Here is a 26,492-nt window from a genome sequence, read left to right on the forward strand (position 1 = left end):
CCACAGTCCAGCAGGAATGGGTATCCCTTTACCGGCACAACCAGCCCCCCAAAATGGAACACCATTGGAGTGAAGGAAGCTGGGATCGTGGGGCAGGATAAACGGGAACGTGGGGTAAAGGACACTGAGATCATGGGGCAATGGAAACTTGGGATCATGGATCAGGAGAAACTGGGAACTTGGGGCAAAGGACACTGATATCATGGGGCAAAGGAAACTGGGATCATAGAGCAGGAAAAACCAGGATCATCCCAGCTCAAGGATTTGGGATCAGGGAGTTGTTGTGCACCTTCTCAAGGCAGAGTACGCAATGAGGGGCACAGGAGATCCCTCTGCTCTGGTGGTACCAGTGGAAATAAATCCCCAAACAGCCAGAAAATAAAGATGTGGGACTGGAATGGAGGGAGATGTGGGGGACAAGGGACTTTGGGGGTGAGCAGGGATGCAAAAGGGAGGTGAAAGGGAAGCACACGGGATGTGGAGAAACACCTTTCATTGCACCTGGGCGCCGGGACCAGCAGCAGGAGATGTCCTGAGCTCCGAGCGGGGCGTGGAGAGGCTCAGAGCAGGGTACAGCCGTTCCTACGTGCCACCTGGGAGGCGGCCCGGATGAGCCCGAAGCTCTCCGGGCTGTACGGGGGGTAGCGCGGGGCGTTGAGCGGCTCCCGGCCCATCCCGCGCTTCAGGCACCCCCGCGGGTGGGAGAAGGTGTCGAAGCTGAACTTCCCGTGGTGCGTCCCCAGGCCGCTGTTCCCTGGAATACACAGCACAGCACCCCGCTGGGCAGCTGCATCTGGCCACCCTTTGGGTCAAAGAGGCCGAAATTAAGCTCCCAGCTCCGTAAAAGCGGCACCACGACTTCATCCAGCTATGGATGAGCTTCCAGGAATGTGACCCAAAGAGGACCACGGGGGTGAGCACCCAAGTGGATGTTTGGAGTGGGAAGATTAGGCTGGAAGGTGGAGAGATTCCCAAAAACTCTGTCATCAGTGGATTTTACCATTTCAATTAACATGTTTAGCAACTGGAAGGGTGTCACTGATGAGGTGATGGCAGCAGCAAGATGTTCCCACCACATGAGCTTCCCTACCACAGGAATACCCTCCAAAAGACATCCCATCCATGCTGGATCCCATCCATGCTGGATCCAACCCTGCTGCAAGGGGGAAAGACTGCAGGGGTGGAGAGGAACGATGACCGAGGTGCCTTTGGCGAGGTGGGCTCCAGCACCAAGGATGAATGCTGGGAGGTGGAAGCTGGCTGGCCAGCAACAAGCACAGGAAAGCCAGGCAGGCTGTCAAAAAATAACGAAATCCCCACATAATTTGGTAACAGATGGGATAAAATGCCATGAGTCAGCCTGAGCCAGTCAGTCTGCCTGACAAAATGCTAACTGTGGCTGGGGTGATGCGTTGGCTGCAGTACCTCACACAGCAGCCACAGGATAACGGGAGGTCACTGATGCCTCCTGGCCAGCTGAGTGGGAAGAGAGGAAAAAAGGTGGAAGACTGGAGTGGAAAACAGGAGCTGGTAGTGGAGATCATCTCATGAAACACAGATGTCTCCATCATGGAATCCCAGAATAGTTTGGGGTGGAAAGGACCTTAAAGATTATCCAGTTCCACTCCCTGCCACGGGCAGGAACACTTTCCACTAGTCCAGGTTGCTTCAAGCCCTGATTCCCTTTGTTGTGAGCAAGACATTTCCATGAATCCAGGAAACACAGAGCTTGGGACAGGGAGTATGGAGAGAAAGAACCTCAGGGTGCTCCATAGGTGTCCAGCAAAGCCCAAGAGCCCAAGGTGAAGCAAAGGCTTTCCGGAGGAGAATTTCCCTATGGACTACTGAGCTCTCTGGAGCTGGGAGTTCCTCCTGAGACCCTTCCTGACCATGGGTGGGATCACACCTGGCTCCCAACTGCCAGGAGTGGGGATTTAGGACCTACCAATGCCTCCAAAGGGCAGAGAGGGCAGTGTCACATGCATCAGGGTGTCGTTGCCACAGAAGCCACCGCTGCTCGTCCGCGCCAGGACCTGGTTCACCACCTGGGAGTGACAGGAAGAAGATGGGACATGGGTCTCCCACCCCATTCCACTACTTCCAAAGACAATCCATACCCCCTAACTGGGGCTGTGTGCTGTAAGGGAAACATTTGAAGCACAAACATGGCTGGATACAGCTGCCAAGGAGCACAGGGCAGGTGTAGTGCTGGCTTGGCTCTACCTTGTCATCTGAGGAGAAGGTGTAGACAGCCAAGGGCCGCTCCCGGCTGTTGATGAAGTCAATGGCTTCATCCACATTGGCAATGACGACGATGGGCAGGATGGGCCCGAAGATCTCCTCCTGCATGATGGGATGTGAGGGCAGCACATCCACCAGCACCGTGGGAGCTGCGGAGAGAAAACCCGACAGTGTCAGCCGGGCACGGAGGTGGGAGATGACACCTTGGTGGTCCCCCCAGGACACACCTCCTGTACAAAAGCCCACCTGGCCAAGCACCCAGTTCCCTTCCTAATCTTCTCCAAAGCTGAAATGTGCTCCGTGCAAGGACGAAGATGTGAGTGACCCCCAAGCCTCACCGATGTAGCGCTCGGCCTCATCCGTCTGTCCCCCAATGGCCACGCGCCCGCTGCCCAGCAGTCTCTGCACCCGCTGGAACTGCCTGTCGCTGACAATGCGGCCAAAATCCGGGGATTCTCGGGGGTTGGGGCCATAGAAATCACTGATGGCCTTTTGCAGGGCCGGGAGCAGCTTCTCCTGCATCTCTAAGGTGCAGAGCAGGTAGTCGGGCGCGATGCAGGTCTGGCCCGCGTTGAAGAAGCGGCCCCAGGCCACGCGCCGCGCCACGTTGGTCACATCGCAGGTGTCGGACACATAGCAGGGGTTCTTGCCCCCCAGCTCCAGTGTCACCGGTGTCAGGTGCTTGGCAGCGGCTGTCATCACGATCCGCCCCACCGGGGGACTGCCTGCGGGCAGGGAAAACATGGATTGAGCTGGGAATCCCACCAGCCATCGCACGGCTCTGGAGTCTGGCACTGGGTCCCACCAGACCTCAGATACACATCCCAGATCCTCCAGCAGATCTTGGCACACATCTCCAACCCAATCCCTGCCTTCTTAGCAGGGATGTCTGGAGGGAATCTGTCTTCCTCCTCACACAAAATCCAGGCAGGGCTTTGCTCTGTCCCATGGGACGTACCAGTGAAGAAGATGTAGTCAAACTTGTTCTCCAGCAGCCTGGTGGTCTCTGGCACACCACCGGTCACCACAGCAAAGCAGTCCTGCAAGGAAATGAGAAAGGCCCCCTCGTGTCACCATCTGTCTCCACCAATGGCATCCTGGGAGGCTGGGACACTGACTGGGCATGGAGGAAGGAAGCTGGGCAGTACATGGAACTGGAGATGGTGTGGGAGGCAGGCTCAGAGCACCCCTCAGTGTGCAGGGGTGCCCCAGCCATGTCACAGGGATGGGGAGTGTCCCACCTTGTCCAAATAGCTGGGCAGTGCTTCTGCCACGAGTCTTTCTGTCTTCTTGGACACCTCAGAGGGTTTGACAATGACACAGTTCCCTGGGGAAGACAGACAGGATGTTGGAGCTGTGACATGGTGACAGCCAGCCCTTCTATGGACAAAGTGCCCTCACCAGTGCTTGGCACTGCTGGGATCCTCCAGGCCAGGGGACTGGAAGTTTGGGCTCACCAGCAGCGATGGCCCCGATGAGGGGCACCAGGAAGAGGTGGATGGGGTAATTCCAGGGCGCTATGATGAGCACCACCCCGTAAGGGTCCTTGCGGATGAAGGCAGAGTCCAGCTGCATCGCCTGTGGGACACCCACCACGTCAGGTCCCACCCTGCACCACCATCCCACCCAGCTCTGCCTCCCATCCTCTCTCCTCTTCCCTCTCACCAGAGGCCTGTCCACCTTCTCGTCCTTCATCCAGTGGGACAGGTTGTTCAGGGTCTCATGGAGCTCATTCTTGCACAGGAGGATCTCAGATAATTCGGCTTCAAAGGGTGCCTACAGACACCAAGGATGCAACATGTGACCTTGGCATATCCTGCAGCTCTTATCCCAGTGCTCCATAGTGTTTTGCCCAGGATTTGGGGACTGGTGCCCTCTACATCCCATGCTCGATTCGAATCCCTAAGGGCATTGAGCACCTCCTGTCTCTGCAACATGATGTTTTTAAGCACTGATTGCTTGAAAATAGGAAAAATTATGCAGATCCTATTCATCCAGACAACGGGAAGAATAGGGAGGGTGTCCAAAGGGACTAGGTTGGAGAAGAGCAGACAATGAGCCCTGATTGGTATTAAGGCTCTGGCTGCAGAGCCAGGGGATCTGGGCTCAGGGAGTCACAGCCTGGGTGAGCCTCAGGGAGGAAAGGGACTGACATCAGATGGGAAGTCCAGGGCAGGAAGCAGGGACAGAAATCTGGGATTAATTTGCCCAGGGAAGAGGGAAACTGATGCTGGTGGGTGTGGGAATGGCTATCCATGTCAAGGGGCTCCCCACAGTGCCCTCTGTCTATGTCAGAGCAGGGATGGACTTTGGGCTACGGTGGCAGCGACATGCTTCATCTCAGTCTCCCAAATCCAGAGGCTGCGAGCCCGAGGCAGAGCCCAGGCAGGGCTGGAGAACCCAATGAGAGGAGGACAAAGCACCGCCAGCTGGGCTGTGCGAGCCCCTCAGCTCCTCTGGCCACCAAGTCCTCCTGTCCCTGTCCCCTCTCACCTTGCCCAAGTCAGAGGCAGTGGCCTCCAGGATCTGCTGCTTCTTGTCATCCAGGAAGCGTCCCAGAGCCTCCAGCTGTGCCACACGGTATTCCAGGGGCCGCGTCTTCCCAGAGAGCCAGGATGCCCGCAGGTGGCTCACCAGCCCTGCAAAGGGGTTCCTGCTGCAGGGACGGGGTGTTAGAGGGATGCCAGCCCCATTCCAGCTCCTCAGAGCTCCACATCGCTCCATCCCAGCAATCCAAGTGCCACTCCAGGGAGAGGATGGAGCACCGGGACCCCTCCTGCCACCCGTCTGTCATTCCACACTCTCACCTCGCGGCATCACCATCCACACTTCCGTTCCCACCATCGCCCTCGGGGGCTCTCTTGGCCTCACTCTCAGGCAGCTGCGGGAAGACAGTTCCAGTCTCCATGCTCCCACAGGTGCAGTGTGGGATGGTTGCACTGGGGTTATCAACCACAGCTTCCCTCTTCCTAGCTACAGGCTGGCTGCCAGCTTCCTGCCCTGCCCTTTGGCTGCCTGTCCTTCCCCTTGGCTGCCTGCCCAGCCACACCTCCATTCCAGCTAAAACCTCTTGGGAAACACCCCCCAACCCCTCCCAGAACCCCCCAAACCAGAGGAGGGAGGGACAAAGAGAGGCTGGGAGAGAGTTTGATGCAAAGTCTTTACTACAGGCAAAGTTACACAGAGCAAAGAGCAACAGGGGAAGGAGAGGCTCATTCCAAAGGAAAAGTCCGTGTGAGGGGAGATGGGACTGATGGGAGCGCTTCTCCACCAGGAAGAGAAGTTTGAACTAAGAAAAATATTTTGGTCATTTCAGCCGTGTCCTGGAAAACAGTTTGGAGCAGAGGTCACAAGGGTGCAGGAGAGGATGTTCATCCCGGCTGTCTGACATGCTCCAGCGAGGCAAAGGACACGGTGAGGAAGTGGGGAGCGTGGTGAAGAGGGAGAGCAGGACAGTCCCAGTCCTTCCCACTGACTCCGTGGCATCTTCAGAGCAGGGCGTGGCAGCCTCAGAGCAGGGTGCAGGTGCCCCTGCGCTTCACCTCGAAGGTGGTCGTGAGGAGCCCCAACTTCTGCTGGGTGTAGGGCGGGTAGCGCGGGGTGTTGAGCGTCTCCAGCCCCATGCTCCGGTGCAGGCAGCCCCGGTGGTGGGAGAAGGTGTCAAAGGTGAACTTCCCGTGGTATTTTCCCAGGCCGCTGTTCCCTGGAACACACAGGACAGGTCCATGCTCAGGACAGGACTCTGCTCCTGATGATGCCTTTTCCAAGCATCAAAATGAGGGGAAAAGACACCTACAGGATTTTCTGAGCAGCACAGACATGGCGGAGGAATTCCATTTTTCCAGTGCCTCCTCCAGGTATATGGATGCTCAGTCCAGCCAATCCTGCTGCAGCTCAGCAGTTTGGAGGCCCCAGCGTCTCCTTTCTACCCACCTCCATTTATGTACACAAGCTTTGCTGGGTTCTGCAAGTCTTGATTTCACTCCCTGATGCTCCACCGTATCTCCCCACGGTTGGAGCTGTTCGACCTTCTTCCCGGAACTCTAAAAGCCTGGAGCCATATTGGCAACACCAGTTTTCCCAGTTCCTGTGGCTGGTTTAACTGGAGATTAAGAGGCCAGTGACTTCCGTGGAAGCTTTGGTGCCATCTCACCCCAATGACTTCAGCCCCTTCACCTGCTCTAAAGGGGCTTTACCTAATAATTGAAGGTGGTTGGTTTGAATCATTCCCAATTAAGATAAGTTACGGAATAGGAAGTACAAAAAATTGTTCCCTGAGCCACAGGCAGGTGAGGAATTAATTGTCTGGGTGTTTCATTATGTCTGACTCAGATGCCAGCCCTGACAGAGATACTGAGCAAGGGTAGCACCAAATGCAGGGACTTATCCCAGAAATATTTTGGGAAGAGATTAAGTCATGGGGAAGTATTTGGGGAAACAACATTCCCGTATTCCTGTTTCCCTGGACCTTGCTGCACCCACAGCCCAGGGCTAAGCAGCCTCAGTTTTCACCTGAGAAAGCAAAAATTGGTGCCTCTGGAGACCGAATATTTCTTCTTCTCCAAGGAGGATCTCCAAGATCCTGTAAGAGGTTCTCCAGGTTTTCATAAGCATTTTTTCCTACTATTTTGTCCTAAAAGTTGGAATGAAGGTACAACCTGGCTCCTGAGGGACATTAAAGGATCCAGCTGAGAACCACACTAGCTGCAGGAAGAAACTCACATTCCTCACCATGGCTCAGGCCACGGATCACACCTGGCTCCCAATGGCCAGGAATGGGGATTTTGGACCTACCAACACCTCCGAAGGGCAGAGAGGTCATTGAAAAGTGCATCAGGGTGTCATTGCCACAGAAGCCACCGCTGCTCGTCCGCTCCAGGACCTGGTTCACTATCTGGGGGGGAGCAGAGAAGGTACATGAGGGGCTTGCACTTGGCAAACATTATCCAGTTTGCCCATCGGATGTTCCCAAAGTGTTTGGGCTCTAAAGACCCTTCAGAGCACATCCTAGGGCTCGTGGAGGTGGTGCCTGACCTCCCTCCCCACTTTTTCTGCCCCACAGACACACCTTGCTGTCGCAGGAGAAGGCGTAGACAGCCAAGGGCCGCGGCCGTGCGTTGATGAAGTCAATGGCTTCATCCATGTTGGCGATGACAACAATGGGCAGGATGGGCCCAAAGACCTCCTCCTGCATGGCAGGGTCCGAGGGCTGCACATCTGCCAGCACCGTGGGAGCTGCGGAGAGGAAACCCGACAGTGTCAGCCAGGCACAGAAGTCGGAGATTAAACCTCCCCTCGGGACCCATTTTTAAGCATCCCTAAAACTCTTTTCCCTCTAGAGCCTCCGCTCTGTATGCAGACCCCCTGAAAACCCCACAATGTGCTCACCAAGATGTGAGTGACCCCCAAGCCTCACCGATGTAGCGCTCGGCCTCATCCGTCTGTCCCCCAATGGCCACGCGCCCGCTGCCCAGCAGCGCCCGCAGGCGCTGGAAATGCTTGTCGCTGACAATGCGGCCAAAATCCGGGGATTCTCGGGGGTTGGGGCCAAAATATTCGGTGATGGCCTCACGCAAGGCGGGCATGAGCTTCTCCTGCATCTCTAAGGTGCAGAGCAGGTAGTCGGGCGCGATGCAGGTCTGGCCCGCGTTGAAGAAGCGGCCCCAGGCCACGCGCCGCGCCACGTTGGTCACATCGCAGGTGTCGGACACATAGCAGGGGTTCTTGCCCCCCAGCTCCAGTGTCACCGGTGTCAGGTGCTTGGCAGCGGCTGTCATCACGATCCGCCCCACCGGGGGACTGCCTGCGGGCAGGGAAAACATGGATTGAGCTGGGAATCCCACCAGCCATCGCACGGCTCTGGAGTCTGGCACTGGGTCCCACCAGACCTCAGATACACATCCCAGATCCTCCAGCAGATCCTCCATCATATCCAGGCAGGGCTCTGCTCTGTCCCATGGGACGTACCAGTGAAGAAGATGTAGTCAAACTTGTTCTCCAGCAGCCTGGTGGTCTCTGGTACGCCGCCAGTCACCACAGCAAAGCAGTCCTGCAAGGAAAGAGAAAAAATCCCCTCTTGTCACCATCTGCCCCCACCAACAGCATGCCAGGAATCTGGGACATTGGCTGAAGATAGAGGGAGGGGGTTCTGCACATAGATGATGTGTGGGGATGGTGGGTGTGAGGCAGGATTGGGAACACCATAGTCAAGGAACAACAGACAAGGAAAGAAAGGTTTCTCACATCGTCCAGGTAACAGCTCAGTGTCTCAGCAACAAGCCTCTCTGTGTTCTTGGAGATCTCTGAGGGTTTGATGATGGCACAGTTCCCTGGGGGAAGAGGAACAGGACATCAGCACAGTGACAGGGTGACAGCCCCCACTTCTGGGGACGAGATCCCTGGGGAGACCCTGGCACTTCCAGGCCATGGGACTGGAAGTTTGGGCTCACCGGCAGCGATGGCCCCGATGAGGGGCACCAGGAAGAGATGGATGGGGTAATTCCAGGGTGCTATGATGAGCACCACCCCGTAAGGGTCCTTGCGGATGAAGGCAGAGTCCAGCTGCATCACCTTCGAGGAAGAACATGACCTCAGCACTGCCTTCCCCACCAGCAATCCCTCTCCCCCACTTCCCTTTCCCCAGAGCTTCCTTCATACCAGGTTCTTGTCCACGTACTCGTCCTTCATCCAGTGGGACAGGTTGTTGAGGGTGACATTGAGCTCATTCTTGCAGAGGAGGATCTCGCTGAAGAAAGCCTCGAAGGATGGCTGGGGACAGACATCATGGAAGTGCCACCACAACACTGATCCCATCAGTGACCCTGTCACCCTAACACAGACCCCATCACCCCAACCCCATCACCCCAGGAGGCATCTCTCCCCTCTTCCAAACATGAATAGCAGGAGGATCTCTTCAGCAGAAGTCTCCATCACCTGTAACTCCTGGGGAATATCAGTGACCCAGAAATTTTATAAAAATAGTTACTTGGCCAGAAGGGAAAAAAACCCAAAATCGAACATTTTCATGGTATTTAACAAATTCCTGAGCTGAGCACTGTGAAATGGCAACAGAGCCCCAAGCCAAAGGGATACCCAAGCAATGTCACCACAGCTCCTGAAGAGCTGGTCTTGGTGGAAGGAATCCTTACCACTTGGATATTCAAGCTGGAAGCAAAGCCCCAAGCTCCCTTCCACTGTCCGTGGACAAAAGCTGCACCTTTTAGTCTTAAGTTTAGTCAAAGTTTAAAACCTTGACTAAAGGGAAGTAATAAGAACCACAGCTTAATTAAACCCCTTGTGATGGAGAAGTGGGTCCTCGTGATAGCTGTGGAGCACAGATTGGGATCATATCATCCTTGCAGGAGAAGTGTGAAGACTCCAGCAGGGATAGCCCAGCAGGCTCAGTGGAGCCCCTTCATGACTGTGGAGAGCAGGGGGAGCAAAGCTCCTGTGCTGCAACATCATATTTTGGACTCCTCCAACCCAAAACCACCCCTGGATTGGAGTCTTCCTCCCATCCCCACACCACTTTGGGGTTGGGAAGGCTTGTTGCTGATTCCCAGGATCTTCCACCACCAAGAGACCTTCAGGTCCCTAAATGCAGCTGCCAGGAGGTGCGAGGACCCTCTTGGAAGCGAGGGCTCAGCAGGCACATGAGATAATGGAGTGAAGCAACGGGGCCGTTCTCAACCCAGGACGATTATGGCATCACCAGGATAAGGAAGATGATGGTTCATTAAGAATTTTGATGGGATACAAAGGTTGTGAGATAGGACATTAAGTCTGAGGTCATCCAAGTGCCACAATCATCGGCACCAGCGAGGAACCGGCACCGCTGGAGGTGAGACACCTCCTCAGCTACGTAAGAGCAGGTGAAGTGTCCATCTAGCTATGAGGGCCCGGCTGCATAACAAGCTCATTACTGGACAACCGGATCTAATTAGGCATAATTAGGAAAGATGATGGACACACTCAGAGCACTGATGCCTATCAAGGCCTGGCTGAAGGAGAAGGCCTTGCCTCCAACAAACAAGGCAATTAGGAGCCCTGGGAGATGGCAGGATGTGGAAAGACATCACTGAGGGCATGGGCCCCTTCACTGATGCCGAAGAAAGAGGTGAGGATTATCTCATGGAATCCTGGAATGGTTTGGGTTGGAAGAGACCTTGAAGCTCATCCAATTCCACCCCAACATGGGCAGACACATATTCCACTAGCCCAGGTTGCTCCAAGCCCCATCCAACCTGGTCTTGGACGCTTCTAGAGATGATGAGGTGCAACCACTAGAATTATCCATAGTGTGGATGCTCCCACTTCACCAGCAGATCATCCAGGAGCTCCTGGCATGCCACAATACCCTGAACCATAGCCAGAGCCCTGCCCATGCCACCGTGCCAGTGAAACCAGTCCCTTGGAGGCCCTGGGAGGAATGTGCAGTGCCAGCACGTTGCATAATGCCAGTAATCCCGGGTGTGCCGGGCTGGCCAGGAGCACCCCAGGATGTCAACCTTGTGGAAGTCACATGGACCCCCAGGATGCAGACCAGAGTGTGAAACACTCCCACCCTGGCTGTTCACTGACAGGACCTTTGCCTGGTTTCAGGGCACCAGGGATGGGATCAACAGCACGGTCCCTCCACTATCCCTGGATCTGCACGGATCCAGCACTTACAGATGCACTAGCTTGGGAGCACATCAAGGGGGAATCAGGATGCCAAGGAAGGGACACCCCTGTGCCCAGACCCCCACAAGGATGCAATACCCAGACAAGGGAGTATGAAGGACTTCAAAGATGTGATGCCAGTGGCCCCCAATTCCCAGCCCCTCTTACCTTGCCCATATCCAATTCAGTGGCTTCCAGGATCTCCTGCTTCTTGTCATCCAGGAAGCGTCCCAGAGCCTCCAGCTGTGCCACACGGTATTCCAGGGGCCGCGTCTTCCCAGAGAGCCAGGATGCCCGCAGGTGGCTCACCAGTCCTGCATAGGGGTTCCCACTGCAGGGACGAGGCTGTTAGAGGGGACCCAGCTCCATTCTACCTCCCCAGAGCTTCATGTCATCCCAGATCCACGTTACCCCATTCCAGCATCAAACTGGACTCCAGATTCCCTGGGGACAGCGCAGGGAGCCCGCACACACCTGTCTCCCTTGCTGCTGGGAGCAGCCCAACACAGCACCATTCCCTGCAGATCCTGTCTTCTCCCTTGGGCCATGCTGGGACATGGTGGCTCACAGACCTCAGACTTTTCCCCCAGCACCAACCTGGGGTCCCCATTGTCCTGGCACTGCCACAGCTTCCCCTGCCCACCTCCCTGTCTCCCTCCTGCCCCAGCCCCTCGCTCTCACCACGGAGTGCTGCAGACCATTGGCACCGGCCCCTTCCCGATCCCGCTGCCTCCACTGCACCCAGCAGCTTTCCCAGGATCTTTGCCAGGATCGCTGCCTGTGCTGCTGCACTTGCCGTAGCCCAGGAGCTGCTGCCTGGGGGGCTCGAGGGCCTGCTGCATGCCAAGCTGCTGGAAGGAGCTGCCGGTCTCCATGGAGAGCGTGGTGGCCCTGGGGAGAGACACTGCGTGGGTTATGCCAGGATGGAAGTGCTGGAGATGCCGGCTCGATCCCAAGGAGTCACTCGCGGCACCTTTGAAGGGTGACTTGGTGCTCGGGGCCGTCCTGGTTGTGGGGTGACTCAGCCCAGGGCAGCTGCCAGAGGCCCTGGGAGATGCCTGGGATTCCCGGGATAATCACCATCCTCTAGACACTGACCTGCCCAGGCTGCCCTGCCGATTTAGGGTCACCTATGGGGACCTCAGGGACAAGTCACGCCCAAACCCGGGGAGCAGAGCTGCAGTCCCACATCTGTCACCCTCTCCCTCCCCATGCCCAGACACCCACCCTTCCTTAAGGGAACACCCCCTGTGCCCCACAGCCCCCACCAGCATGGTGCCATGCAGGGACTGCCAGTTTTGGGGACCCCGCAGTGCTTACCTGGGAGCTTGTGTGGAAGCTGGAGGAGCGCGAGGCCAGGCAGGCACTGCTGAGGCTTGGGGTGGGGGTCCCTAAATGCTGTGGGGCCGGGCCCCATGGCCAGGGGCGGGAAGAACTGGGCCCCGCCTCCATGGGGCTGGCAGTGGGGACAAGGTCTGGGATGGGATAGGATGGAATGGGACCTCCCCTTTGGGATGGTGGAACTCCCATGGCCACCACACCACCACCATGAACCTTGACCCATTTGGACCTCACAGACACCCTTCATCCTGCTCCTGTGACCACCCTGATCCATGGGGTTCCCACAGACACCCCTCATCCCATTTCCCAAGGGTTCCATGATCAATAGACACCTACCATGCTGCTACCATGACTACCCTAACCCATAGGGATCCCACCAACAGCCCTCATCCTGTTTCCCAAGGGTTCCATGATCAATAGACTCCACTCATCCTGCTCCCAGGAAGGGCTCTTTGCTCCAGCACCCCAGGGTGGCTCCCATTGCCTGGGGTGTGGGAGACCCTCAGGATGGGTGTTGCCCCTGCCCCACTGCCATGACCCTCCTGGGGCTGTTCCATGTGTATCCCCCCTATCCTACAGAAGCCAGCACCCTCCCAAGAGTCCCATCTGAAGAATCCCCCGCTACCGGCTGGGCCAGATCCTGCCCCGGAGATGTCACCCCGTCCGCCCTGCCCAGCAGTCCCCTCGCCCTGCCCCGGGGCACCCCGCCGTGCCACGCACCCGGACACCTTCCCGGCCCCAGCTTTGGGGTGACACCAGGGCAGGCACGTGCCCTACACCTCCCGATTGGGATGTCCCCCCGCCCAGGCACTCTGGCACATCCCCCGGAGCGGGAAGGGGGAAGCGAAAGCAGCAGGGCGCAGTACCCATTGCCACGGGGCACCCCGAGGAGGCAGCACCCACGCCGAGGCCTGGTGGGAGCGCTGGGGAGGCTGGGGGGTCACAGGGAAGCAGAGGGGACTAGGGCTGGGGTGCCGTGCGATGGGGGAGCAGTGGGTGCTGTGCGGGGGGGTCAGGGTGCTGTGCGGGCTGGGGTGTGATGCGTGCTGCAGAGGCCGGGCTGCTGAGAAGGGGCGCGGGTGGGGGGCATGAGGAGGGCGGGCAGGGATCGGGGGGTCCGGGAGCGGGGCGGGGGGATCCGGGAACGGCCCCTTTAACCACCTCCGTCCCGCCTGTGCTAACCGAAAGAGGAAGAAGCTCCCGCCCCGCCCCGAGAAGCTCCGGCACGGGCAAGCAGGGCTGGGGTCGGTGTGACGGGGCGGGGGTGCTGAGCCCGGAGGTGCACTTCTGGGTAGGGGGCACGGGATTCAGGGGTGCAGGATCTGAAGGTGTAGGGGTGCAGAACACAGGGGTGCAACCACGAGTGCGTGATCTGGGAGTGCAGAGCACAGAGGTTCAGGGCTTGGGGATGCCGTGTACATGGGAACACGGTGCTGGATGTAGCGGTGCAAGGGCTGGGTGTGCTGGGCATGAGGTCTGTGTGTGCAGGTCACAGGGATGCAAAACATATGGGTGCAAGACTTGAGGTGCCAACATGGTCCCTCCCACCCTGACACCATCCAGGGCCCTCCAAAAGCACCAATGGAGAAGGACATTGACGGCTGCCAGGATGGGGCCAAGACAGTGCCAAGTGCCATGCTGGGCACCGAGGGGACAGATTCACAGGTGAGACCAGGGGGACCCCTGGTGGGGGGGAAGCAGGCCCGTGGTGGCCATCCCCAAGGGGTGACAGCTGGAATCACCCACAGCTGGATGATTTTGTGGGTGCTAACCCTGACTACAATGAGGAGGAGGAGGAGCAGAAGTACTTTCGCCGCAAGCGCCTTGGTGTCATCAAGAACGTGGTGGCTGCCAGCCTGGCTGGCACCCTCACTTACAGCGTCTACTTGGGTATGGGACCCCTCAGGGACCCCCAGAACAACTCGGGGTGTTCAGGCCATGGGGTGACCACCCCTGGACCCTCCCAGGTCTGCTGCAGATGCAGCTGATCCTTCACTATGACGAGACCTACCGGGAGGTGAAGTACAGCAACATCCGGTTGGAGGACATCGACCGCAAGGTGCTGATGGGCATCAATGTCACACCCGTGGCGGCGCTGCTCTACACACCCATCCTCATCAGGTACGGCCCCGCCATGCCCCGGCCAGCACGGCTCCCTGGCATGGCCACCCACCCTTCCGCTCCTTGCCCCGGCAGGTTCTTTGGCACCAAGTGGGCCATGTTCCTGGCGGTCGGCATCTACGCCCTCTTCGTCTCCAGCAACTACTGGGAGCGCTACTACACGCTGGTGCCCTCCGCGGTGGCCATTGGCATGGTGATCGTGCCCCTCTGGGCCTCCATGGGCACCTACATCATGCGGTAGGCATCGGGGCGTGGGTGGGGCGTGCACGGGGTGCCGGCTGACCCACTGCTCCACGCAGGATGGCCCAGAAGTACTACGAGTACGTTAACTACAAGGAGGAGCAGGAGAGGGAGAGGCAGCGGGCGCCACGGGATGCATGCAACACCTACATCATCGTCTTCCAGACCGTCTTCTACTCCTGCTTCCATGTGAGCCCCGCTGGGGTGGCTGGGATGGGCGGGGCACCACGCCAGCAGCGCTGAGCGTGCCCTCCTCTACATCCTTCAGTTGAGCTTCGTCTGCGCTCAGATGCCCATGGTCTTCTTCCTCAACAACTACCTCTACCAGCTCAACCACACGCTCTTTGCAGTGAAGCACTGTGGTGAGGCTGCGGGGCGGGGCGCGGGGCGGCACCGGGAGCCCCCCGGTTGGGATTAAGCACGGCCTGTGCCCCTCTGGCAGGGACCCTGAGCCACGGCACGCTGCCTGGTTTCAACAAGACGGTGCTGCAGAGCCTTCCCCGCAGCGTCAGCCTCATCATCGTGGAGAGCGCGTTGATGGCCGCCGCCTTCCTCGCCATGCTGGTGGTGAGCGCCGGGGCGGGAGGGGACAGGGATGGGCTGGACGATGGCGGGACCTCACCTGACGGCGCTCCGCAGGTGCTGGTGCTGTGCGGCGCGGCGTACCGGCCCATGGAGGAGATCGACATGCGCAGCATCGGCTGGGGCAACATCTTCCAGCTGCCCTTCAAGCACATGCGGGACTATCGGCTGCGGCATCTCTTCCCGCTGTTCATCTACAGCGGCTTCGAGGTGCTCTTTGTCTGCACTGGATTTTCCCTGGTAGGACGCGCGATGGGGTGGGAGGTGACGGAGCGGGGACAGGCGATGCTGAGCCCGCGCTCGCTGCAGAACTACGGCGTGTGCGCCCTCGGGCTGGAGAGGTTGGCGTATCTCCTCATGGCCTACGGCTTCTCCGCCTCGGTGTGCTCCAGCCTGGCCCTGTGCACGCTGCGCCTGCGCCGGCACATCCCGCTCCTGGCTGGAGCCTTCATCCACGCTGTGCTCCTGGTGACGCTCTTCTGCTGGGCGCCGGAGCCCCGGTACCTGGCGCAGGCGCCGCTGCTCTACAGCATTGCCGCGCTCTGGGGCACAGGCAGTGCCCTCAACAAGACTGGAATCAGCAGTGAGTAGTGGGAAGGTCCCGAAACGGCTTCTGTTGTTGCCAAAATGCCTCGGTGGTCCCCAAAATAGCCTGGGTTGTCCCAGGTTTTTCCACACAGCCTCTCCCCGTGTCCCCTGGCACCACGAGTTTGTGGTCTCAGTCCTCAGATCCATAGGACAGACTCACTGTGATTGTCCCCCATGCCAAGGGGACACGGCACAGGAAGGGGACACTGATTCCAGTCTCTGCCACAGTCCTCCTGGGGATGTTGTACAAGAAAAAGGAGCGCCAAGACTTCATCTTCACCATCTACCACTGGTGGCAGGCCCTGGCCATCTTCACTGTCTACCTGTGGTCGGGGCTGCCCATGAAGGTAAGTCCCGGATATGCCCCAGCCCACTCTGAGACATTGCAGGCTTTTTGGGGACACACCCCCACGCCAATCCCAAAACTCCATGTGCCGCAGGCCAAGCTGTCCATCATGCTGCTGACGTTGGTGGTGGCGGTGGGGACATACCTGTGGATGGAGCAGAAGGTGGCGTGGAACATGGAAGTCCGGCTGCCCCGCATCCCACGCCCACGCCACAAAACACGTGGATACCGCTACCTGGAGGACAACTCGGATGAGACTGGCTCTGACGGTGACGGGGACAAAGAGGATGATGACACGCACCCAACTGAGGCCACCAGGGAGAACGAGCTGCCAAAAGAGGATGGGGAACGGCTGGGATAGGGACAGCCTGTCCTGGGCCCCATCCTGCTCCTGGTACCTGAGGGGGTTCCACAGCTCCCCCCAGGTGGGCCCAAAATTCTGCAAACCCCCTCAGGCCAGGCTTGCAACCCCCTGAGCTAAGCCTAAAGCCCCCAGGCAGCCCAGATCCCCTCACACTGGCTGACAGACACCCAGGCTGGCCCATGGACCCCCTAGGTCAGGTCCACAGGCTCCAGATTGATCTAAAGCCCCCAAATTGTGGTACAGAGACCCCCAAATTGTGGTACCACACTGTGGGCCAGGCAGGCCCTTAGCCCCCCAAATTATGATGTAGTTGCTGAGGTGAAACCTGCAGGCCCCCATTCCAGCCCCAGAGCCACCACACCCAAATCCACAGCCCCTCACGCCCCCCAGGCAGATCCACAGCCCTCCCAAATTTGGCCAAAGCCCCGCCAGGTGAGGCCCACAGACCCCTGAGCAGATGCACATACCCTCTAGCAAGGCTTGCAGCCCCCCACAATGTCCTGCAGACCCCAGGCAGACCCCCAGCCCTCCCATATTAGCCCGCATCCAAACCCCAGACCTCGCAGGGCTACCCTGGAGCCCCCAGGCAGATGGACACCGGCCCAGCCCTTCAGACCAGACCCACACGCGCCCCAGGCAGACCCTGCAGCCCCCTTTAGGTTGTCCCAGAGCCCTTCTAGCTCAGTCCGCAGCCCCCCAGGCCGGCCCCGCAGACTTCCTGACCTACCCCATCCCCATTTTCCTTCAATAAACCCCCTCCCTCAATGGCCTTGGCCCTCACCTCCTCCATCCTCCGGCCGCGCACCCTCAGCGTCCCCTTCCCGAAGCGGAGACTACAACTCCCGGCGTGCCACGCGCTGCCCCGCGCGATGTACGCCGGGAGCTGTAGTCTCCGCCACGTGGAAGACGCCTCCATCTCCCCACTCAAACCACAACTCCCGCGACCGTTCGCGTCGCCCGGCGCCATCATTGACCCCCGCCCGACTTCCGCGCATGCGCGGTGCGGGCTGTTGTTGTGGCGGCGCGGCCCGGCCCGCGGCTTCACCCGGGCGGGAGCGATGAGCGACAACGATGACATCGAGGTGGAGAGCGACGTGAGTTGGGCCCCCAACCCCGGGACAATCCCTTGGATAACCCCCCGTGGCTCTTCCCCACATTAGGAGCTCTGGGAATGGGGTAATGTTTGGTTTGTGTGTGTTCTTCCTTCATATGGCGGCGCCCCCCCCCACCATCTTCTTCCTCTTCCTCCTCGCCCGGGTCGGGGCTCCTCAGGAGGAGCAGCCGAGGTTTCAGTCCGCGGTAGGTCGCTGGGGGCCGCCCCGCAGCGCCCCCGGGATCGGGAGCACGTGGGCGGGGGTGTGAGGGGGGCGGGATTTGGGGAGGGGGTGACATGGAAGGGGACTGCGGGAATGGGGAGCCGGGGGGAGATGGGCATGTTGGGCGTGTCCTGTGGGGATAGGCGCGTTCAGTGGGGTTGGGGGTGCTGACGGGGGCACCAGTGGGGTCGGGCGTCCTTTTGAGGGGAACACATCTTTGAGGCTGGGATCTTCTGGGGGGGCTGTGACATGGAGAGGGATCTGTGGGGATGGGGATCTTGGGCTTGGGATCCCTGTGGGGATGGGATTCTTGGAAGGGGGGGACACCAGTAGGGTTGGGGGTCTTTTGGGGAGGAGGGTTGGGCTTGGGGAGGTGACACCTCTGGGCTTGGTGGTTTTATTTGGGTTGGAGGTTGTGACACAGAAGGGGATCCATGGAGTCACGTCTTTTGGGGGGGTAGCTGGGTTTGGGGGTGTCCTGTGGCACCGGGGGTCCCGTGGGGGGAGACACCAGTGGGGCTTGGGGTTGTGTGAAAGAGGATCGGGGGCTCTTTAGGGGAGGGGGAGTGGGGTAAAGCAGGGGTGTTGGGGGGGCGTTACGTGTGGGGCCGGGGCTGCGTTTGGGGGGCACAGGAAGAACAACACCAGGGTTGACAGAGGACATGCCGGGGGGAGCTTGTTCCTGGCTGGGGAGCAGGGGAGGAGGTGACCGTGTTCCAGGGGGAAAGTGCTGAACCCACCCCGGGGCCCGGAGCTGCCCCGGCAGCAGGAAGCTGGGGAAACCGAAAGCACCGGGAGCCGCCTCCTTCCCACGCCCTCGCGGCCCAGCCGGAGGCGTCACGGCCAAGGAGCCGCCCTGGGCGCTCAGCTGAGCTCCCACAGCGATTCCCAGAGGGAATTTTGGGGGTGCAGGTGGTGGCCTCCTCCCGGTGCCACCCCTGTTCCCCCGCTCCCAGGCCGACAAACGGGCTCATCACAACGCGCTGGAGCGCAAGCGCAGGGACCACATCAAGGATAGCTTCCACAGCCTGCGGGATTCCGTGCCCTCGCTCCAAGGAGAGAAGGTGAGTTTATGGAGCGTGCTGGGAGCACGGACAGCACCCACCCGTGGTCCAGGCTCCTCAATTTGGGACATTCCCGAGGCTCTCTTGTGCCACAGGAGTCCCCAGCGAGGACCAGAGCCAGGGTGGGATGAGGCAGGTAAAACTCCAGTTTTCCTCCCTGGACTAGGTCTTTATCTTGCCTCTGGCTTTTCCCACTATTGCAACAGGCATCCCGGGCCCAAATCCTGGACAAAGCCACAGAGTACATCCAGTACATGCGCCGGAAAAACCACACACACCAGCAGGACATCGACGACCTCAAGCGGCAGAATGCGCTGCTGGAGCAGCAAGGTGGTAGCTGAGATCTGGCTGGAGATGGGGTCTGGCAGGGTCTGAGATCCAGGAGCTGGGGCCTGGCAGGCTTTGGGAGCCAGGATCTTGTGTCCAGTAGGGTTTGGGATCCAAGATCCAGTTGGAGATGGGGTCTGGCAAGTATATGATCCATCAGAGTCCAGGATCTGGTGGAAGCTGAGATCCACTGGGAGCTGGGATCTGGGGGGAGCTGAGGTCTGGCAGGACCAGAGTTCGGCAGGGTCCAGAATTCAGTGGGAGCTGGGGTCTGGAAGAGTTTGGGATCCAGGCTGCAGTGGGAGCTGGGGCCTGTCAGGCGCTGGGCTGCAGGCAGGGCCAGGCCCGGGGTGACACAGTGCCGTCCCTCACAGTGCGTGCGCTGGAGAAGGCCCGAGCCAGCGCCCAGCTCCAGGCCAGCTATCCCGCGGACAACAGCCTCTACACCAACCCCAAGGGCAGTGCCATCTCCGCCTTCGACGGCGGCTCCGACTCCAGCTCCGACTCGGAGCCCGACGAGCCGCAGAACAGGAAGAAGCTGCGCATGGAGGCCAGTTAGGCCCCTCCGCCGCCCCCCGGCCCGCGGCAGGACTCGCTCCCTCCGCTCCTAGAAGCTCTTGGACTGCAGCTTCCCAGCCCTCCCCGGCCCCTTCCCTGCTCCCACCGCGCCGGCCCCGGGGGGAGCCGGCCAGGCCGAGCAGAAAGACTTGGGGGGGTCAGGGAGACTCCCCCGCCAACTCCCCTCCGCTAGCGACCCCCCCTCCCCTTCCCTCCTGGTTTTATAGGAGCATTTCTATTTATACCCGGGGACCAGTGCAGTCCAGAACGGGGAGGAGCCAGGCAGCCCCCCCCCAAAAAAGGAGCAAGCACTGGGGGGGGATCTCCCTATTTATTTTCTCCGTGTGCAACTCCACCTGCCCGAGTCGGCGGAGCACAGAGCCAGGCTTGGGGGCTCCTTCCCCACTCCTCCTCCTCCTCCTCCTTCTCTCCCTTGACCTTTCCCAACCTCCGTGGCATTTTCCGAACTCCAGTGGCCCGTCCCTGCCCCGTAGGTGCCCCTTTTCCCCCCATTTTGATGCCATTCCATGGATCTAAGGTATGTTGTACATACTGCCCAGAGTTGTCTTGCAAGTTAAGGCTTCCCTTTACTATAAGACTATAAATAATAAACAAAAAAAGCCAAAATTCCACTTATTTTATCTTCCCCCGTGGTTACCGTGTGTTCTTGGAATGGGGGAAGTCGGTGCCACCGGATCCAGACGTGGCATCACCTCCTGCCCCGCATCCCCGGGGCCACCAGCACACGGCAGGTGTGACTTCTGGTTTATTGATGCCAAAAAGCTCTGCCAGAGCCCGTGTCCCACCTCGGCTCCGGCCAGGATGGCAGCAGGACACCCGGCCTGGAGCAGGCTGGATTTTGGTATTGCTAGCACCCTGAGCACCGTGCTCTGCCTGGCCAGGCCGCCGCGGGATGGGCTGTGCCGCTCGCTGCCGGGGCACCCCGAGCCAGCAGCGGGACCCCCCTACTCGGCAGCGGATGCCAGATCCAGGCTGGGCACAGGATACTGCAGGAAGTGCATCACCGCCCTCGCCACCTTCTCCGGGGCAATGTTGTAGACGGGGTGTGTGGCCTGCTGTGGGAAGAGAGAGGGATAGGGGATGTTCATCGTGGAGTCCTGGAATGGTTTGGGGGGGAAAGCACCTTAAGGGTCACCTAGTCCAACCCACTGTGCACAGGGAATCTACCATCCCAGGTTGCTCCAAGCCTGGTCCATCCTGGCCTTGGACACTTCCAGAGATGGGGCAGCCACAGCTTCTCTGGGCAGCCTGTGCCAAGGCCTCAGCACCCTCACAGGGAAGAATTTCTTGCCCATTTCCCATCTAAAATTCCCCTTTTTCAGTTTGGAGCCATTCCCACTTGTCCTATCACTCCAAACCCTTGTCCAAAGCCTGACTCCAGCTCCCTTGAAGCTCTTTAGGCCCTTGAGGCAGCTCTAAGCTCCCCCTGAAGCCTTCTCTTCTCCAGGCTGAACCCCAAGTCTTTTCACTGCCATTGGATTTGCCTTTCTCAGTGCTGTGGAGCGCTGGAAACACATCCCTGCCCTCCCCAGCAATGCCTAGCACTTACCAGGCAATTCTCAGGGATACCCAGGACCACCTCATTGTGGAGATCTCCACTTCCAAAGTGCTGTGCAATGGCCAACCCACTCAGACAGTAGCAGGTGTGGTAGAAATCCCGGGATCTGCATGCAAAGAGATGCTGGGATGCTGAGGGGGCATCTGGGCATCCCTGATGCCAGGCAGCCCTGTGTTTCCCCCCGCACTCACTTTCCTGGCTTATCCAGCAGCCCGCCAGCTGGGCACTGGCAGCACAGGAGAATGTATTCCTGCAGTGCCAGCTGGTCGAACATCCAGTGCGCCATGCTCAGCGCTGGATCGCCTGGAAGGGAAACCCAGAGGAGAAACACCACAGCAGGTGTCAAATCCCTCCAGATGCCATTCTGGGTGCAGAGGAAGCCTGTGGCAACTCACCCCTGGCATGAAGTGCCCGATGGAGCAGGGGCAGGAGCCCGGCTTGCCAAAAGGAGTAGCACCCATCCACCAGCTTGTTGCAGCGGCCCTGGAATCCGCCCTCGAAGCGCATCTGCCGCCCGGTGACCCAGTGCTGTGGGGTGATGGGAACCAGTGTGGGACCAAAGATCCCTGGCAGGATGAGAGCCCCGGGATTCAGAGAAGGGTCACTCACCAGCAGGCTCCGGAGGTTCAGCAGATGTTCCTGCTTGAGGATGACCAGCGCGGCCACGCCGCAGAAAGTGTAGCCACCGTGAGCCTCCATGCCCGGCACGCCGCCAATCCCACCCTCCCAGTTCTGGCACCTGTGGGAGCAGGGTCAGGGCAGCAGGGATGCTGGGAATGTCACCCCTGTCCCCCACCTGTCCCCCGATCTCACCTGGCAATCCACTCGGCCGTCCCAGCAAAAAGCGCAGGCGTCAGGATGTTGGTCAGCGAGGCCACTGAGGCGGCGCAGTAGGCGCTCCTGCGGGAAAAGGGTGCCCAGAGATTCAGGAGATAGGTGCTCAGGGATGTGGCACTGGCACCCCAAAGTGGCAGCAGCTCCCTAAAATTACACTGGCTCCCCAAAACAGCACAAGGTCCCTGATCCAGCACTGGCTCCCTGTGACGGCACCCTGCCATGGCAGTAGCTCCTGTCACTGGTCCCCTGACATGGCACCAGCACCCCAAAACAGCACTGGCTCCCCTAAACCACACCTCCCCATGGCACTGTCTCCCCACCAGGGTACCAGCTCCCAAAAAGCACTAGTACTCCAGTGTGGCACCAGCCACTCCCCAAAACACCAGCAGCTCCCCGAAACTGCACCCTGCCATGCCACTGGTTCCTCAGAATGGCACTAGCTCCCAGCACTTGCTCCCCAAAAGTAGCACTGACTCCCCAAAACTGTACCCCTAATTATCAGTGGCTCCCCACCATCGCACCAGCACCCCAAAATTACACTGGCTCCCAAACATCCCCAGCTCCTAGCACCGAATCCCCAGAATGGCACCAGCTCCCCACCACAGCATGTGCTTCCAGCACTGGCTCCCCAAAATGCCCAGGCCCTCCAAAATAGCCTCCCCACGCAGCCCTCACCCACCTGACATCCACCTCTCCACCCACGTGCATGAGGAAGGAGCCATCCGGCTGCTTCAGCGAGTGCAGGTATTCCAAGAGCTTCTTCCTGCAGGAGCCAGTGGCTGTGAGAGGGGGCACAGGCACCCCCCCTCCCACCCAGCTCCTCCCGGCCCCCGGACCTGTCGATGACGCCGAAGGCCTCCTCGGTGCCGATGATGCAGAGCGCGTTGACGGCGGCGTAGGTGGGGGCGAGGTGGGGGTGCTGGCCGGGACCCCCCCCAAATCCACCCTGGGGGCTCTGGCACCGCCTCAGGAATTGGCAGACGCTGCGGGAAGGTGGGGAAGGGGCTCAGCATCACCTGTGTCACCCCGCTGGGGTGATGCATCCCCTCCCAGCCTCGTGAATCCCCCTGAGGTCGAGGCCGGGGGTGTCACCCTCCCGTCTCCGTCGTCACGAGGAAGCCGCCGGAAGAATGGGCGGCATTGACGGTGGCAGGGAGACAAAGCGCTCCTTTGCTCCGGGGACAGCGGGAGGTGGCACCTCCGGAGTCACGCGGGTGGCCAGCAGCGACAGTGGCCATGGTGGGGTCCCCCCAGCTCTCCCCACTTACTCAGACGCCACCGAATCAGGAATGGGCTCGTCCAGCAGCTCCAGGCTGTGCAGGATCCAGTAGCAGAGCCAAGGGCGGCTGGCATCCAGACACTGCAGGGACAGAGGGGACTGTCAGGGAATGCCACTGGACACGGCAGGAGCAGGCAGGAGTGAGGAGACAGCCAGGAGAACCCCCAGAGCATCGCTGGGATGAGCGTGGGCACAGGGAATGCTGCGTCCACTCTGGGGCTGGCAAACCCCCGGCAACAAACAGCCCTGGTGACAGCCCCAGGGCGAGGGGATCCCCCCAGGCAGTGGCTCCAGGTGGCACATCCGGCATTCCCGGTACCTCATAGGCTTCAGTGAGCTGCCGGAGACCTCTCTTCAGGTAATGGAAGTGCTTCTCCCGCTGCAGGACGTACCTGGAATACGGAGAGGATAGGATGAGCAGGCAGGGTGGCCTGAGAAAGCAGGGGGACAGTGGCAGGAGGGGCAGAATCCTACCTCAGCACCCACTGGAGTCAATGGGTCTTTTGGGATGGGAGTTATTTGTGGTTATTGGGAGTTTTGATACTCACTGTGAGGAGTGATGGTTTGTCTTGTAGGCATCATAGACCTCCTGCACAATGTCCTCCACCTTGGACTTGTCATGGAAACAGGGAATAAAGACTACGGTGAGCTCTGGGAAGAGGTTCCACACATCCCAAACACAATCCCCACTGAACTCTGCAACTTCCACCTCATGCCAGGGGTTTATCTGGTTCACAGCCCCATCTCACCCAGTAAAACCAAAGCAGGAATTCCCAGGAGCTTTGTGCCCCAAATTATGCCAGAATCCAGCACCATCCTATGCTGCTCTACAAATCCAGCTTGAGTTTGGTTCAGCGTAAGACTGACATAGAAAACACTCTCCTCCCGCTCACGCTGGGATAACTGGCGACTTGGATACTCTAAGCCACGGTAATCCCCAAGGAAATACCCCGGGATCAGCCTCAGGGGTGAGGAGGGGCCGCACGGGGACCTGCATTCAGGGCACTGCGTCCTGCCAGGGCACAATTGAGCAAGAAGAACCCCGTGGATTGGGAAACCCGGAGTCACTTTTTACCCCGTCCCAGCACCCAGGGGAGCTGCCAGGGGCTGGGCCAGGACACAGGGACGGAGGGGAGAGTCTGGCTGCCCCGGGAGCCCTCATCCTCCCCCAGCTGCTCCCGGGGGCCGTGTCCCGCCGAAGCTGCCGTGGCTGGCGGGCGGCAGCACCGCCGTGCCCCCAAACACTGCTCACTGCTGGGCTGCTGTCACAGGGGCTGTGCGGACAGCAGCTCCGTGTGGATACTGGGATCGGGATCATCCACTCCCATGGCACCCCTGAGCCCCGTCCCAGAGCAGCCCGGCATCCTGAACCGCCCTTCCATGGCAGCCCGAAGCCCAGCCCCACGGCAGCCCGGCACCCCACACCCCACCGCCCCACGCTCCGCAGTGCAGCCCCCCGGCACCTGCTCGGCGGAGGTGCAGGTCCGCAGCCCATCGTCCCGCAGCCGCCGCCGCCCGCCGGGGCCGGGGGCCGCTCCCGCCATGCTGCGGCCGCGGGGGCAGCGGGCGACGGCGGCCGGGAGGGGACGCGCGGGCGCGCTCCTGGCCACGCCCACCGCACACAGCCACGCCCCTCTCCAGGTGGCCACGCCCTTTCTTTGTTGGGCACGCCCAGGCCTGTCGCGCGTGCGCGGAGGAGCCACACCCCCCCGATGCCGCTGCGTCATCGCGATGTGACGTCATTTATTGTATTATCATAGAAGCCACGGGTTGGGTTGATAAGAACCTTAAAACCCATCCAGTTCCACCCTGTGCTGTGGGCGGAGACACCTCCCACTAGAGCAGGTTGCTCCAAGCCTTGTCCAGCCTGGCCTTGGACACTTCCAGGGATGGGGAAACCACAGCTTCTCTGGGAAATCCACTCCGGTGCCTCACCACCCTCACTGTAAAGAATTTCTTCCTGATATCCAATCTATGCCTCCCCTTTTCCACTTCGGAGACATTCCCCCTTGTCCTGTCACTCCATGGCCTCATCCCAAGTCCCTCTCCGTCTGTCTTGGAGCCCTGTGGGAACTGGACAGGGCTCTGACTCTCGCTGGAGCCTTCTCTTCTCCAGGCTGAGCATCTCCAGGCTGAGCAATCCCAGCTCTCCCTCAGCCTGTTCCTACCCCTTGGAGGATTTCTGTGGCCTCCTCTGGACTTGCTCCAGCAGCTCCCTGTCCTTCCCGTGCCAAGGACCCCGGGGCTGGACACAGTGCTCCATCTGGGGTTTCACCTGAGTGGGGCAGAGGAGGACAATCCCCCTCACGTGTTGTCCATGCTGCCAGTGACACAGCCCAGGACGTGGGCAGCTTTCCAGGGCTGCCAGCACACCTTGTCAGGTCATATCCAGCCTCTCACCTCCCCACATTCTTCTCATCTCCCCACATTCCTCTCACCTGGGCTGTTCTCCATCCCACCACCCTCATGCTGCACTTATCTTGAGAATTGTCCTAATCCATGTGCCAACCCTGTCCTTGGCCTCGTTTACTCCCATGAGGTTCCCATGGGAACCTTGTCCCTGGACAGGAAAACCTGGACAACTCACCCTTGTCCAGGTCCTGCTGGGTGCCATCCCACCCTTCCTAAGTGTCACCAGTTCCTCGTCACCCCAGTGTCCCCTGCTGCATCCTTTTGTCCTCTTCCCAATGCCCCCAGAGCAATCCCGGGTACATTCCTCGTGCTCCCAGAGCCCGCGGAGTCCCCGCTGCTCCTCCTGGAACATCCCCTGTCTCCCACCTCCCGTTTTCCAGAGCATCCCAAACACATCCCACGGTGCATTCCTGCCTCCATCCCCCCCGTTCTCTCCAGCTCTCCTCTCAGTCCATCCCCCGCGTCGCCGCCCAATTCCCCACAGCATCTCCCGGTGCACCTCCCGGTGTATCCCCGGTGTCCCCTCCCCGCTCCCCACAGCATCCCCCGGTCCATCCCCGGTGTCGCCCCCCTCGTTTCCCCTCCCGGTGCCCCCTCCCGCCGCCGCCGCTCCCGCTCTCCCTTTCCCGGTGTCCC

At 59.8% G+C, this 26,492-nt stretch overlaps 5 protein-coding genes across 15 annotated transcripts in view; 2 read left to right on the plus strand and 3 right to left on the minus strand.

Moving 5' to 3' along the window:
- Window positions 1-46: 46 nt before the first annotated feature.
- LOC121336791 (aldehyde dehydrogenase family 3 member B1-like) lies at window positions 47-5,230 on the minus strand. 2 transcript variants are annotated; one of them, XM_041406220.1, is made up of 10 exons: window positions 5,049-5,230; window positions 4,735-4,894; window positions 3,907-4,017; window positions 3,699-3,819; window positions 3,483-3,568; window positions 3,200-3,281; window positions 2,580-2,966; window positions 2,224-2,390; window positions 1,946-2,045; window positions 47-754 (listed from the first exon to the last, which is right to left on the minus strand). In XM_041406220.1, exons 1-10 carry the CDS (start codon window positions 5,147-5,149, stop codon window positions 561-563), a joined length of 1,509 nt encoding a protein of 502 aa, XP_041262154.1. In that variant the 5' UTR covers window positions 5,150-5,230; the 3' UTR covers window positions 47-560. The 2 variants fall into 2 exon arrangements, with proteins under 2 accessions (XP_041262154.1, XP_041262153.1); XM_041406219.1 differs by having other exon boundaries at window positions 4,735-4,897.
- Window positions 5,231-5,433: 203 nt separating this feature from the next.
- On the minus strand, window positions 5,434-12,496 carry LOC121336790 (aldehyde dehydrogenase family 3 member B1-like). Its single transcript, XM_041406218.1, has 11 exons — window positions 12,223-12,496; window positions 11,584-11,793; window positions 11,071-11,233; window positions 8,899-9,009; window positions 8,691-8,811; window positions 8,485-8,570; window positions 8,209-8,290; window positions 7,658-8,044; window positions 7,310-7,476; window positions 7,036-7,135; window positions 5,434-5,944 (listed from the first exon to the last, which is right to left on the minus strand). Exons 2-11 carry the CDS (start codon window positions 11,775-11,777, stop codon window positions 5,751-5,753), a joined length of 1,605 nt encoding a protein of 534 aa, XP_041262152.1. The 5' UTR covers window positions 11,778-11,793; window positions 12,223-12,496; the 3' UTR covers window positions 5,434-5,750.
- A 997-nt stretch (window positions 12,497-13,493) lies between these two features.
- Window positions 13,494-17,183, plus strand: UNC93B1 (unc-93 homolog B1, TLR signaling regulator). 9 transcript variants are annotated; one of them, XM_041406216.1, is made up of 11 exons: window positions 13,494-13,908; window positions 13,992-14,133; window positions 14,211-14,364; window positions 14,440-14,601; window positions 14,664-14,793; window positions 14,873-14,966; window positions 15,047-15,171; window positions 15,244-15,426; window positions 15,496-15,769; window positions 16,003-16,121; window positions 16,215-17,183. In XM_041406216.1, the coding sequence occupies exons 1-11, from the start codon at window positions 13,741-13,743 to the stop codon at window positions 16,479-16,481; spliced, it is 1,818 nt and encodes a 605-aa protein (XP_041262150.1). In that variant the 5' UTR covers window positions 13,494-13,740; the 3' UTR covers window positions 16,482-17,183. The 9 variants fall into 9 exon arrangements, with proteins under 9 accessions (XP_041262150.1, XP_041262148.1, XP_041262149.1 ...); XM_041406214.1 differs by having other exon boundaries at window positions 14,211-14,601; XM_041406215.1 differs by having other exon boundaries at window positions 15,244-15,769.
- A 266-nt stretch (window positions 17,184-17,449) lies between these two features.
- MAX (MYC associated factor X) lies at window positions 17,450-20,390 on the plus strand. The gene is made up of 5 exons (XM_041406227.1): window positions 17,450-17,578; window positions 17,757-17,783; window positions 18,757-18,864; window positions 19,071-19,194; window positions 19,566-20,390. The coding sequence occupies exons 1-5, from the start codon at window positions 17,543-17,545 to the stop codon at window positions 19,748-19,750; spliced, it is 480 nt and encodes a 159-aa protein (XP_041262161.1). The 5' UTR covers window positions 17,450-17,542; the 3' UTR covers window positions 19,751-20,390.
- LOC121336792 (protein farnesyltransferase subunit beta-like) overlaps window positions 20,315-26,492 on the minus strand; it is a 10,309-nt gene continuing 4,131 nt past the window's right edge. The window contains exons 1-12 of one of the 2 annotated variants that reach the window (XM_041406221.1): window positions 24,908-25,186; window positions 23,993-24,057; window positions 23,764-23,836; window positions 23,434-23,525; window positions 23,002-23,148; window positions 22,845-22,928; window positions 22,142-22,228; window positions 21,938-22,067; window positions 21,724-21,856; window positions 21,520-21,631; window positions 21,320-21,434; window positions 20,315-20,825 (exon numbers count right to left, since the gene is read on the minus strand). In XM_041406221.1, coding sequence (XP_041262155.1) covers window positions 20,715-20,825; window positions 21,320-21,434; window positions 21,520-21,631; window positions 21,724-21,856; window positions 21,938-22,067; window positions 22,142-22,228; window positions 22,845-22,928; window positions 23,002-23,148; window positions 23,434-23,525; window positions 23,764-23,836; window positions 23,993-24,057; window positions 24,908-25,171 — 1,413 coding nt within the window. In that variant the 5' untranslated portion in view covers window positions 25,172-25,186 and the 3' untranslated portion in view covers window positions 20,315-20,714. Of the gene's footprint in view, window positions 20,826-21,319; window positions 21,435-21,519; window positions 21,632-21,723; window positions 21,857-21,937; window positions 22,068-22,141; window positions 22,229-22,844; window positions 22,929-23,001; window positions 23,149-23,433; window positions 23,526-23,763; window positions 23,837-23,992; window positions 24,058-24,907; window positions 25,187-26,492 lie in introns of those variants that run through there. The other variant, XM_041406222.1, reaches the window with a different exon arrangement.

The sequence above is a fragment of the Onychostruthus taczanowskii genome, unplaced genomic scaffold (genome assembly GCF_017590055.1).
Source record: "Onychostruthus taczanowskii isolate IOZ18803 unplaced genomic scaffold, ASM1759005v1 scaffold246, whole genome shotgun sequence".
NCBI classification, from domain to species: domain Eukaryota; kingdom Metazoa; phylum Chordata; class Aves; order Passeriformes; family Passeridae; genus Onychostruthus; species Onychostruthus taczanowskii.

Excerpts from the sequence above, each read along its gene's own strand:
- LOC121336791 (XM_041406219.1), bottom strand. The coding sequence starts at position 5,149 with ATGGAGACTGGAACTGTCTTCCCGCAGCTGCCTGAGAGTGAGGCCAAG. Across the intron at positions 3,820-3,906 it reads AGAAGGTGGACAGGCCTCTG|GCGATGCAGCTGGACTCTGC; the intron begins GTGAGAGGGAAG and ends GGTGTCCCACAG. Across the intron at positions 2,967-3,199 it reads TGACTACATCTTCTTCACTG|GCAGTCCCCCGGTGGGGCGG; the intron begins GTACGTCCCATG and ends CCCTGCCCGCAG.
- LOC121336790 (XM_041406218.1), bottom strand. The coding sequence starts at position 11,777 with ATGGAGACCGGCAGCTCCTTCCAGCAGCTTGGCATGCAGCAGGCCCTC. Across the intron at positions 9,010-11,070 it reads CTGAATTGGATATGGGCAAG|CCATCCTTCGAGGCTTTCTT; the intron begins GTAAGAGGGGCT and ends GTCTGTCCCCAG. Across the intron at positions 7,477-7,657 it reads TGAGGCCGAGCGCTACATCG|CTCCCACGGTGCTGGCAGAT; the intron begins GTGAGGCTTGGG and ends TCCTCTCCGCAG.
- UNC93B1 (XM_041406208.1), top strand. The coding sequence starts at position 13,741 with ATGCAAAACATATGGGTGCAAGACTTGAGGTGCCAACATGGTCCCTCC. Across the intron at positions 14,602-14,663 it reads ATGGGCACCTACATCATGCG|GATGGCCCAGAAGTACTACG; the intron begins GTAGGCATCGGG and ends TGCTCCACGCAG. Across the intron at positions 15,770-16,002 it reads CAACAAGACTGGAATCAGCA|TCCTCCTGGGGATGTTGTAC; the intron begins GTGAGTAGTGGG and ends TCTCTGCCACAG.
- MAX (XM_041406227.1), top strand. The coding sequence starts at position 17,543 with ATGAGCGACAACGATGACATCGAGGTGGAGAGCGAC. Across the intron at positions 18,865-19,070 it reads CCTCGCTCCAAGGAGAGAAG|GCATCCCGGGCCCAAATCCT; the intron begins GTGAGTTTATGG and ends CTATTGCAACAG. Across the intron at positions 19,195-19,565 it reads TGCGCTGCTGGAGCAGCAAG|TGCGTGCGCTGGAGAAGGCC; the intron begins GTGGTAGCTGAG and ends CGTCCCTCACAG.